Here is a 12,323-nt window from a genome sequence, read left to right as displayed (position 1 = left end):
CCTGGTCTCCTGTTGCTGTGGATTCGTTCTGAGAGGAGGAGCATGGGTGGGGGCAAGAGGTGCAGAGTCACCACGCAGACCCCGGGAGTCGGGTGAAAGCGGGCCAGAGGCAAGCAGCCCGCAGACTCGTTTATTTCAGTTGGTATAGTGGCTTAAATAGCCAAGGCAGCCAATCCTGTCAAGGGGCAGTTTATGTCCTAACCAATCACAGCCTGTTGCCAGCAGGCTCCATTTGCCATGTGGTTTCCAAAGCCATCTAATCACAGCCTGTTGGCAGGCAGGCTCTGTTGCCAGGTGGGTTTCAAAGCCATTCCTGAGTAACTGATGCTCGCTTGCCAGTGGCCATCTTGACATGGCCTTCTCATTCCACCACATTTCCCCCTTTTCGTTTATTTCTGAGCAACGAGAGACATGATTCTTGGCCATACCATTGTTGACCCCATTTCCATGTGGTCTCCTTACGTGGCTGTGCCTGTCTTAGGTTGTCCCCCAGGGGATCTTACCCGTCATTGACTAACCAGCGCTCAAAACGGGAGACCACAGGAGTGCTTGCTCAGAAGGGGGTAGGAATGAGGAACAATGGTAATCAGGAATGGCATGACCGCACACAGGCTGTGGGCCGTTTGAGTAGCTGACCAGAGCTAGTGGGGTATAAAACAGTAACAGATGTGGCTATGGGCAGTTTCACCATAGGTGTCCTATTTCTTGACATCCCCAACAAACTGGAGGATTATTAAACTTCGTTGTGTTCAGTTTGTTAATGGGCGCAGTTAGGGCCTGTATGGGTGTATCAGCAGGGTTTACCTCCTTTGTGGCTACTATCCATTTAGAAATGTCTTCATTACGGACTGGGGCGATTGCAGCTTTTGTCTCTTTGGTAGCACCTTCCGAAGCTAATTGTTTGACCAGATTGTCTTGATCAGGGCCAAGCGGTAATCTTCTCTACTGCCTCCAAGACTCTGGCAAGGAAATTGGGGAACCATTCGCCTGGGCCTTGAACTAGGTTTCTAAAGAGCTGACTATAATTAGGAGGATTTATATTTTTTAAGGCTGTAAGTGCCAAATCTCTGACCTGATCAAAATAGGCAACTACTCCAATGCGGGCCTGTTCATGAGGATAGATGTAGGTGCCATGGCTTGTAAGCATATCAAAGGTTACTGCTATTCCATAGGCTGCATTATTCCTTGCCACAGTTTCAGCCTCTTCCTCATGGGAGGCTTTCCACTATAAGAACTGTGGTCTCGACAAACATGCTTTGAGCAGTGCAACCCAGTCAAAATGAGTTTGAAGGTTTGCTGCCCATTGTGTGAGCACCTGTTCAAAGTCGGGAGAGTCAGGGCCTAACTCTTGAGAAGCCTTTTTTAGCATAGTAAGGTCATTTGAGCCAGGATCTTCTTCCTGGTCTCCCATGTGAGTGCAGGGGCCCAAGGACTTGGGCCATCTTCTACTGCTTTCCCAGTCCATAGCAGAGAACTGGATCAGAAGTGGAGCAGCCGGGACTGAAACTGGTGCCCATATGGGATGCCAGCGCTGCAGGCTGGAGCTTTAACCTGCTGTGCAACAGCACTGGCCCCTATTTTTTATTTATAAGGTCTTGTTGTATGGTATAAAAGTCATCTAAATTACCAGTAGGGAAATTATCAAGTAAGTATAACCATAAATGGAAGCATTTTGGGAATTCACTGTTGGAAAAGTGAATTCATCAGGTTTCTGTGAATCCAGAGAAACTTTAGAGAAGATAATATTTAGCATAAATTTTAAAGAATGGATATAGACTTGATGAATGAAGGTGAATTGAGAGAGGGTCCCTAGTATTAGGAAATGTTCAGCAGAGAGAAAAGATTGATAACCTCTTAACAGGTCAGCACTGCATTGGAGTGTGTCCCTGATATGCTACTAATATCACACATTGTCCCCAAAGTAGGTAACTGACATGTGATATATAAACATTTTTCTGTTTTCTTTAAGATTTTATTTATTTGAAATTCAGAATCACAGAGAGAGGAAGAGAGGTCCTCAATCTGCTGGTTCACTCTCCAAATGGCCGCAACAGCCAGGACTGGGCCAGGTTGAAACCAGGAACCAGGAGCTTCCCAGTCTTCCACATGAATGGCAGGGACCATGCACTTGATCCATCTTCCTCTGCTTTCCCAGACACATTAGCAGGAGCTGGATCAGAAGTGGAGCAGCTGGGACTCAAACTGGTGCCCACATGGGATGCTGGCATCACAGGTGGTGACTTTATCTACTACACTGCAATGCCAGCCCTAGATGTCTGTAAGTTTTTAGGTGTGGTAATGCCACACTTATTAGGTATTGTATATTTAGCAACTTTAACCTGGATTGTATAGATTGTGTAGTGCTTTGCAAATAATAAGTAGTTAGTAACCAAAAACCTTTTCTAAAAGAGCCACAGATTCAGAGTTGGTGCTGTGGTATATATAGTAGGCTAAGCCTCTGCCTGTGGAGCCAGAATTCCATGTGGGTGCCAATTTGTGTCCCGGCTACTCTTCCCATCCAGCTCTCTGCTATGGCCTGGGAAATCAGTAGAAGATGGCCCAAGGCCTTGGGCCCCTGCACCCGCGTGGGAGACCCAGAAGAAGCCCCTGGCTCCTGGCTTTGGATCTACTCAGCTCCAGCCAGCGCAGCCACTTGAGGAGAGAACCAGCAGATGAAAGACCTTTCTCACTGTCTCTCCTGCTCTCTGTAATTCTACCTCTCAAATAAATAATAAAGATAAAATATTTTTAAAAATGCAAAGTATATGAACAGAAATTTTTTAAAAAACCTCAGGTTCAGAAAGAAGCTTCTTCTAAGCTCTGTAAAAGTAGGTGTCACAATACACATGGACTTCACTCTAGACAGTTTTATGTACACAACATGGTTTTGTTTCTCACATGCTGTGCAGTTTTCTAGTTTCTTCTAGAAACACCCTTGGGTCTTCTGAACAGAGAGACAGAGGAATTGTGGATGGGAGCTTTAGAAAGAAGTGACAATGGAGATTGACCACAAGTGATAAGCAGTGGTCAGAAGCACCTAACTGAGAGCCTGGCCAGGTATCTCAGAGAGGACAGCGGAACTAGGAGGCTTAGCAGTCCAGGGGAATCCAGTGGAGCCCTAGCTGAGCCCCTTCCAGCAGGGGAGTCTGAGGCAGCCATTGGATTTATAGAGCAGTGCAACAGCTGATCCTAAAGATGGTCCTCAGGCATCTTCCATGTTCTTTAAGGGAATGAAAGTTGAAAATTCCATACTCTAAAATATTTTCCTTGTTTTTAAAGTAAATGTAAATGAATGTATTAATGTGAAGTTTTGTGTACTTAAAGACTGTATTCCAGAGTAGCTGCGAGATTTGCAAATTCATTTCTTTTTTTTTTTTTTTTTTTGACAGGCAGAGTGGACGGTGAGAGAGAGACAGAGAGAAAGGTCTTCCTTTGCCGTTGGTTCACCCTCCAATGGCCGCCGCGGTTGGCGCGCTGCGGCCAGCGCACCGCGCTGATCCGATGGCAGGAGCCAGGTGCTTCTCCTGGTCTCCCATGGGGTGCAGGGCCCAAGGACTTGGGCCATCCTCCACTGCACTCCCGGGCCATAGCAGAGAGCTGGCCTGGAAGAGGGGCAACCGGGACAGAATCCGGTGCCTGGACTGGGACTAGAACCCGGTGTGCCGGCGCCGCAAGGTGGAGGATTAACCTAGTGAGCCACGGCGCCGGCCTGCAAATTCATTTCTAAAGGGAACATTTTTCCCTGATAGGTTAGTAATAAGAATCTATAATGTGGGGGTTGTGAAGGGAAAAAGTATTAATGTTTAAAAAAAAACTCTTGGTTAATGTTTAAAAAAAACTCTTGGTTAATCCTCCACCTGTGGTGCCAGCATCCCATATAGGCACTGGGTTCTAGTCCCAGTTGCTCCTCTTCCAGGCCAGCTCTCTGCTGTGGCCTGGGAAGGCAGTGGAGGATGGCCAAATTGCTTGGGCCCTGCACCTGCATGGGAGACCAGGAAGAAGCTCCTGGCTGCTGGCTTTGGATCGGTGCAGCGCTGGCCATGGCAGCCATTTGGGGAGTGAACCAATGGAAGGAAGACCTTTTTCTCTGTCTCTCTCTCACTGTCTATAACTCTACCTGTTAAATAAATAAATAAATCCCTTGAGATTTTGTTACTAGACAAAATCACCAAGAAGAGTAAAAATATTTTACTTGTGACTGTGGGAACTTAATAGCTTCCTTAACTGCAATCAGTCCAGTTCAGTAAACTAGCTAAGAAAATGACTAGTTCGCTTTGCATTGGGAATACACCTCCTCTAAAGACTGAGCATGCTAATTATTTCTAGTCATTCCTATAATTTGGTTGACTGGAAGTTATAAGCAAATTGATCACACAGAAAGGAAGAGCTTTAGTGATGTTTGGTTTGGAGTCTTCCTATACCTTTTTCTGGATTCCTCTTTGCAGCCTTCAAGCCGTCCTCTTTCCTCTCTTCGCTTCCAGCTAAGATCCAGGCCCATCAGAACGTTAGCTGTACCTTCACACTGTTTCCTGAATGTACCCACTACTCATGAATGCCCTAGATGATTGAATCTCACCAGATGCCCTTGTGTGCACTGTGGCACTAGTCTCCTAACTTAGCTTCTGTGATCTTTTTGTCAAAGGAACCAGCAGATTTTTTCAAATAAAATTAAAGCTATGACGCTTCCCTGCTCAAAACAATCCACAGCTCCTGACCTGGGCCCAGGGTCCTTATTTGGTCTCTGCGCCCCTCTGCGATCCCATCTCCTACCACTGAGTCCCTGCTTCTTCAGACTTCAGCCAGGCTGGCCTCGGTGTGCTGCTCTTGGAACACGCCCAGCTGAGCCCTCCTCAGGGCCTTGTGGCGTTTGGAGTGTTCTGTCTCTCGCCTGCACGTGGCTTATTCCCTCACACACGTCACCTCCTCAAGGCAGCTCTCCTTCTCATCCTTCTTGACCCTCCTGTTCTCTTGCTCTTTTCTCCTCACACGTTACCAGTTGACCTTACTACTACATAATCACCGTCTTCCCCATGGAGAGTGTGAGGTCCACGCAAGTCTCCGTTTACTCCTCTAACTCTAGAGTCTAGGACGGTGCTGGGCTAATTGTAGGCACTCAGTACATCGATTTCCAGGGGCAATCAGAACAATCTGCTGTTCCTTCAGAAAATGGTTTACTTATGAGTGCTAATAACCTCGCATTTTTTCCCACTGTGGTAAAAACAATAAATAAGTAGAGGGTTTGGGGAAGGGAAGATCACTTCTGTTTTATGGTTGGATTTTGACTGAGAACCTGTTATTCCTATTTAATCTCGTGGCACTGTGATTTCAGGTGCACCTGTACTCACTATGTGTGTGTGCCTTCTAGGGGAGATCTTATCGGGACCAGCAGCTGCTGCTGCTCAAGAAGCACCTGGAAAGTAATTACAGGAGCAGAGATCGAAAATGGATCGTGTTGTTTCCAGAAGGGGGCTTCCTCAGGAAGAGGCGAGAAACCAGTCAGGCGTTTGCCAGGAAGAACAACTTGCCATTTCTTACACATGTCACTCTGCCACGGTTTGGTGCAACGAAAATTATTTTGAGTGCGCTTGTAGCACGACAGGAAAATGGAAGTCCAGCAGGAGGAGATGCTAAAGAATTAGGTATGGTGGCTTTTAGCATTTTTTATGTTTTTGGAATTAAAGGAGTTTCAGAAGATATCATTTAAAATATATATGTATAGTTTTTGTTCACTAGAAGTAGTACTCAGGGAGAATGTGAAACTGATAGCATGTTTTTATTTATAAATGTAGTTTATGCTTACAATAATCTATTCAAGTGAAACAACAATGCTTAAAGATAGAGGAGCCTTTCCCCTGCCCTACCCAGCCCCACTCCAGGCCACTGTCACTGCAGCGGGAAGCATTCTGTAAATGCATTATCTATGAAACTGTGTCTGCGTTGTCAATTCCTAGAAGTAGAATTGTCAGGCTAAAAGATACCGATACAGAAACGACCCGTTTGAAAAACTAATCCTAGATATGTAAATATGAGCAGTAATGATTGTCATTCTTCATTTATTAACTATAGAAAGTTTTCTTGCTTGTTTTTAATACTGAGAATGAGTTTAATACAATTTTAACAGTAAGTATTAAGAACCTTCAAGTGTTAATAAATGACTGTTATTCTACTGCAAATAATACTTATCAAAAGAAAATAATCTGAAATATAAACAAAGAAATTTATCATAGCATTATTTATGATAGCAAAAAATTTGGAAATAGCCAGGAGGGAGAATGGATAAGTAACTATGTTCTGCCTGTACAATGGAAAACAACACAGACCTTACAGATGGTGTTTACGGAGTTTTTATTGGCTTGGAAGAATGCTTGTGCTATAATGTGAGTGGGGTAGGGGGAAATATGGCAACTCGTGTGACAGTAATATGAGCTCAGGTCTATAAACAGTAGGCTGTAGCAAGTGCATGGAAGAATACCAGAAATGTGAGCACTGATCATTTCTCTTGAGTTGTCACATTATGGATTATATCCCCCCATTTCTTTACACTTTCTGGATTTTCCAAATTTTAAAATCATAAGTATGGATTGCTTTTATGGCCAGGAGAAAGTTACCCTTAACTTGGAGATAATCTGGTAAATTGTGAAGTTTTGCAATAGATATTTGTGCCACCAGCATGGAGACTGTTTTGAGCAAGTTGATCTCAGATACTACTGCTGTAAAAGTTTGGTGATAAGTTATCAATTTAAAGATGAAAGAAACTTCCTAAACCTATTTCCTTGGTAGCATTTTGTTATTTCTTTTACTGTTGTTTAAGTAAAGCAGAGATTGAAATGATTGAATCAGAAATACAGGGGATCTTCAAAATGTTCATGGAAAATGTGTATTCTGAAAAAGCTATGCATGAATTTCAAAAATTTCCTTGTACCCCGACATCTTTTCATTCCATTTCCACGAACTTCCTGAAGTACCCACATTTATGTCTTTAAATAGTGATAAGGACCAGCCTCAAAAATAATGCCGTGAGACTGCACTTTTTCCTTTCATTTGTTTTTTTTTTTTTTCAAGCAGCTGCATGGCAGTCAGCTCTCTTAATCATTCATCATCTATTAAAAAGACAAATTGAAAGTCTTTTAATAGAAAGTGGAAGTTCAGAATAGCTTCACTGGTGGAGAGATACTGTGGCAATGTCAGCCAAGCCGAAGCTTGAAGGCCAAGGTCTTCCAGAAAGGATTCATTACACTCAGAAAGACTCCTGTTTTCAAATAGTGCCCTCCGCAGGCCCCCAGCGTCAGGCCCTGTGGTACTCTAGTTGGTACAGGAAGGGCAGGTGTCAGACTGATTGATATTGAGGAAACATGGCCTTTTCTTTTATCGAGAAACCATTTCTGTTTATAATAAAGCAAAATAGTGTATGATTTATCCTACTTTAATTAAAATGTTATATTCTAGCTGTTTAGGAAAAACCAGAAGTGTACTGGAAAACTAATTTTACCTGTATATTACTGTTTTCTTCTCTGTGTTTTGGTATTTTGCATTTTATTTCTATAGTTTCCATATTCTCTGACATTTTAGTTCCTGTGAACACAAACCCTGGCTTTGTTTAAATGTCTGAGCCATACACATGTATCAGTGTAAGTTCTGTCTAATGAACTTTGAAAAGGTTAAGTGTTTTAAAGTATTTATTGTATGATTTAACAGATATTAAATGGAATCCTAATGACTCCCCCATCATTGCATTATAAAAATTTTCAAACATAGATACATGTTGAAATAATTTTACAGTGGATATCAGTGAACTGACTAGTTTCTATAATTAGCATTTTACTATATTTTCATTATCACATCTCTCTCCATCTTTCTGTCCATCAATTAGTCCTTCTTGGGATTTTTTTAATGCATATCAAAATAATATACTATACCCCTAAACATTTCAGCATGTGTATCACTGGCAGCTTTTTTTTTCCTTTTTTTTTTTTTTTTTTGACAGGCAGAGTGGACAGTGAGAGAGAGAGGTCTTCCTTTTCTGTTGGTTCACCCTCCAATGCCTGCTGCGGCCGATGCACTGCGGCCAGCGCACCGCGCTGATCCGAAGCCAGGAGCCAGGTGCTTCTCCTGGTCTCCCATGCGGGTGCAGGGCCCAAGCACTTGGGCCATCCTCCACTGCACTCCCTGGCCACAGCAGAGAGCTGGCATGGAAGAGGGGCAACCAGGACAGAATCTGGCACCCCGACCAGGACTAGAACTTGGTGTGCCGGCGCCGCAGGCGGAGGATTAGCCTAGTGAGCCTGTTGAGCCGCGGTGCCGGCCTGGCAGCTTTTAAAATGCGTTTCTTTACATAAACTCTGTTACTTAGCAATATGTTTTTTTTTTAAAGATTTATTTATTTTACTTGATAGAGTTACCCAGAGAAAGGAGAGGCAAAGAATGAGAGAGGTTTTCCATCTGCTGGTTCACTCCCCAATTGGCCACAACAGCTGGAGCTGCGCCGATCCGAAGTCATGAGCCAGGCGCTTCCTCCAGGTCTCCCACACAGGTGCAGGGGCCCAAGGACTTGGGCCATCTTCTGCAGCTTTCCCAGGCCGTAGCAGAGAACTGAATCAGAAGTGGAGCAGCCAGGACTTGAGCTGGTGCCCGTATGGGATGCAAGCACTGCAGGCAGCAGCATTACCCGCTATGCCACAGCGCCGGCCCCAGCAATATGTTATTTAAATATTAATTTCTTTCTCTCTCCTTCTCTCTCTCTCTCTTTTTTTTTTTTTTTTCATTTTATTTGAAAGGCAGAGACAGAGACAGAGATAGAGAGATCTGCTGGTTCACTCCCCAAATCCAACAGTGAGGGCTGAGCCAAACTGAAACCAGGGGCCCAGAACTCTGTCCAGGTCTCCCATGTGGTTGGCCGGGACCCAAGTGCTTGAGCCATCACCAGCTGCATCCCAGGTGCACACAAGTGGGAAGCCAGAATCAGGAGCAGAGCCAGGACTTAACCCTTGTGTAGAGTGAGAACATCTCAAGCCTGATCCCTTTATTTGTTTTTGTTCTGAAATTTGTTTTCCTTTCAGAATGTTGTTCTAAGATGTTTAATGAATTTAAGGGCAATTTTCAATTATTTGTATACAGACATAATATATCACTGATTCCTAATGTGCATTTGGACTTACGCTTTATAAAGCCAAGTGGTTACACTTTAAAATCTGACTATTAGCATTCTTTGGAGGATTCCTCTCTCAATTCTTGGTCGACTTTGTGTTCGATTCTGGGAATGAAAATGGTGCAGGGCAGCAGTTTGAGGGAGTTGTTAAGAAACTCCTTGAGACGTCTGTTTCCCACATCAGAGCCTGGGTTCAAGTCTGGCTATCTTCTGATTCCAGCTTCTTGCTAATGCGCACACTGAGGCACAGCAGGTGTTAATTTAAGTACTTGAATCCCGAGATCTGGATTGAGTTCCTGGCTCCTGGCTTCAGCCTGGTCCAGCCCTGGCTGTTACAGGCATTTGAGGAGTGAATCAGCTATGGGGAGATCTCTTCCTGTTTCTCTCTCTCTCTGCCTTTCAGCTAAATAAAAAAAAAAAAAAAAATTCTTTTTAAAGTTTAAAAGCACTGTGCAAAGGACCATCTAAACAGAACTTCCCCATCCCCTGTCCACAGCAGTTAAGCTACCTGTTGTAACTCCCAAGTGGCAGGCAGGGTTATTGCTTTATTTGTATGTAACTCTTGCTACAATTGGAGGAGGTTTTTTTGGCCTCCTTTTAAACAAGAGGACAGTAATGTATGTGAAACATGCTTAATGTTATTTCCATGTTCCAATATTTATTAATATCTCATAAGAATCACAAATCTTGGTGTTTGTGTTATGATACATTTAGTGAATGGTTTTATTTTGAAGTCTGATTTTCATTTTTGTGAAATAATACTTTAACTTCTAGCCTTTTCATAGGTCAATTTTTATTGGAGTGATGAAATATAAATTATACTTTTATAGTGCTAATTGTATTGAATACTTGAATGGTTAATGTTTTACTAAATTATAGTGCTATTTTATTTGCTAATTTGTTCTGAAGTTTAGAAGTTTATATTATATCATAATAACAACACTGAATTTCATCTTAAATGTGTTATAGAGCATTAGCAACAAAGTTCATTGTGTTTTCTAATGTGAAATTATATCAGTATGCTTGAGTAATCTATACTATGTTTTTTGCTGCAGGTTACCTAAAAATTGACCCAATTTTAGGTCACTTTTTTCTTTGTTCTCAGAGAGCAAATCAAAAGGCCTCCAGTGGATAATAGATACAACTATAGCTTATCCCAAAGCTGAGCCTATAGACATTCAAACCTGGATCCTTGGATACAGGAAGCCAACAGTCACACATGTACATTACAGGTAAGAATTCTATTTTAGTACTTAGTTTATATCCAACAGTCTTTCCTCCAGATGTGTGAATATTGTAATATTTCGTTTTTAATCAGACAGTGAACATGTTTGGCTCAAAAGTCATTCTTATGCTGTATTTTTGAAGTTATTTTCACTGAATGATAAATATCTTAAAAATGACTTTCTAGAGGCCCTATTATTATCCCATTGCCTGACTTAAAAGATAAACATATACTCACTTGGACTAAGAAGGTATGTATTAATAGAAATGGAATTTGTGTTGAAATACAATTTTCTCAGTGATTAAACTGATAATTTAGACATGACTTCCATTTTAAAATTTTGAATGTTTTAATATGCTTATGTTGTTTGTGTAAGTAACAACAATTACATTTATTGAATATTCTATGCTAACATCTTGAGATTTTTTTTTAGTATAGATTTTTGGGGCAGGAGTTTCATGTAAATGTGTTAAACTATTTATATTAAATCATGGTGCTGATAAATCCTGTGTAGACTTGATCACTTTCTAGGCCATTTAGCTTTACTCTGTTTGCTTATCCATGACTACACCCCATGGCAGCTAAACTTATAGACCCAAGAAGACCAGAATTTCCATAAAAGCCCACAAATCAAGAGGAGAAATACTCAAATTATATACCTACTGATTGTAGATAGGTAGCGTATTTTCTTATGTATAAATCATAAGATTTTTACAAATATGAATGCAGAGTTGGAAAAATATAAAACAAAATTTGAAGCTGAAAGTTAAATATTATAGTTTGAGCTTTTGCTGTGTAAGGGATGATTATAAAATTATTTGATTCTAATGTGTGACTGCCAAATTCTAAAGCTCATGTTAAGGTAAGAATATGGTTCTTGATGACTGTTGTGACGCCATCCCACATGTGTTATCTATTTTACTTAAGTTATTGAGCACTTAGTATGTGTAAGGCTAGGTGATAGGTCCAGGAAAAATTTCTTTAGGAAAAGTTTATTTCTATATATGTGAAATATATCTAGCTTTCAGTAAGTTTCACAATTGTAATTTATAAATGCGGGTCAGTGTTAATGCCCAAGCTTAGAATACATGACAGTATGGCTGTATGTGTTGGATTCAGGTAGATTGTATCTGCATTGGATTTATATAGATCTTCCTAGAAGATCCTACCAAAAGAGAAGTGAGGCAAGGATGAAAACATTCTACTATATAGACATTCAATTATAGTTGACCCTGCTTTTCTTTTTCTTTTTAACAATAATTAGAAGAAGTTTTAGTTTAAAGCTAATTTAAAAAGATGATTGGAATCATAAGACATCTTAGAAATTGAAAGATTGGTCCATTTTTAGCAAAACAATATTAACAAGAGCAAGTATAATGCTCTTAAATTCACTTGAAGCAGACATTCTTAACCTGAGGGTTTATGGATAGACCTCAGAGAATTTTTTTAACCAAATCTCTATGCAGAATTTCGTGTATGTTTCTACACAGAAACATAGCTTTCACTTTTTTCTCCAGATTATCCATGACCTAAAAAGAGATTAAAGACTCAGATTTAAAGATCAAAACCAAATCATAAGAGAAGACGTGGAATGGTTCATTTGATAAAGAGATGAGGGTACTTCAAAAAGGTCATTGAAAAGTGGAATTAAAAGATAAGTTTAGGGGCCGGGGCTGTGGTACAGCAGATTAAGCCAACCCCTGCAACTCCAGCATTCCATATGGGTGCCCCTTTGAGTCCTGGATGATCCGCTTCCAATCCAGCAGAGGGGCAAGTTAATACCACTGCTTGTTTTTCAGGAGTATGGTGTATGAGATTCAGAAAGTAGCTCTTCCATTTTATTCAGACTTTACCTGAAGCCCCGTAAAGTATTTCATGTGCTTTAATTTCTCCATTTTAAAATAAATAAAATAGTAGTGAAAGGTTATCAAATGAACCATGATAAGTAAATGC

At 41.2% G+C, this 12,323-nt stretch overlaps 1 protein-coding gene across 3 annotated transcripts in view; it reads left to right on the top strand.

Moving 5' to 3' along the window:
* Positions 1–12,323, top strand: part of LPGAT1 (lysophosphatidylglycerol acyltransferase 1) — a 94,339-nt gene that overhangs the window by 56,033 nt on the left and 25,983 nt on the right. For all 3 annotated transcript variants that reach the window (XM_062210302.1, XM_062210303.1, XM_062210301.1), the window contains exons 5-6: positions 5,366–5,639; positions 10,251–10,377. In XM_062210302.1, the coding sequence (XP_062066286.1) occupies positions 5,366–5,639; positions 10,251–10,377 (401 nt within the window). The remainder of the gene's footprint in view (positions 1–5,365; positions 5,640–10,250; positions 10,378–12,323) is intronic.

This window comes from Lepus europaeus, chromosome 14 (genome assembly GCF_033115175.1).
Source record: "Lepus europaeus isolate LE1 chromosome 14, mLepTim1.pri, whole genome shotgun sequence".
Taxonomy (NCBI): Eukaryota; Metazoa; Chordata; class Mammalia; order Lagomorpha; family Leporidae; genus Lepus; species Lepus europaeus.
This window is presented reverse-complemented; position numbering and strand designations above follow the sequence as displayed.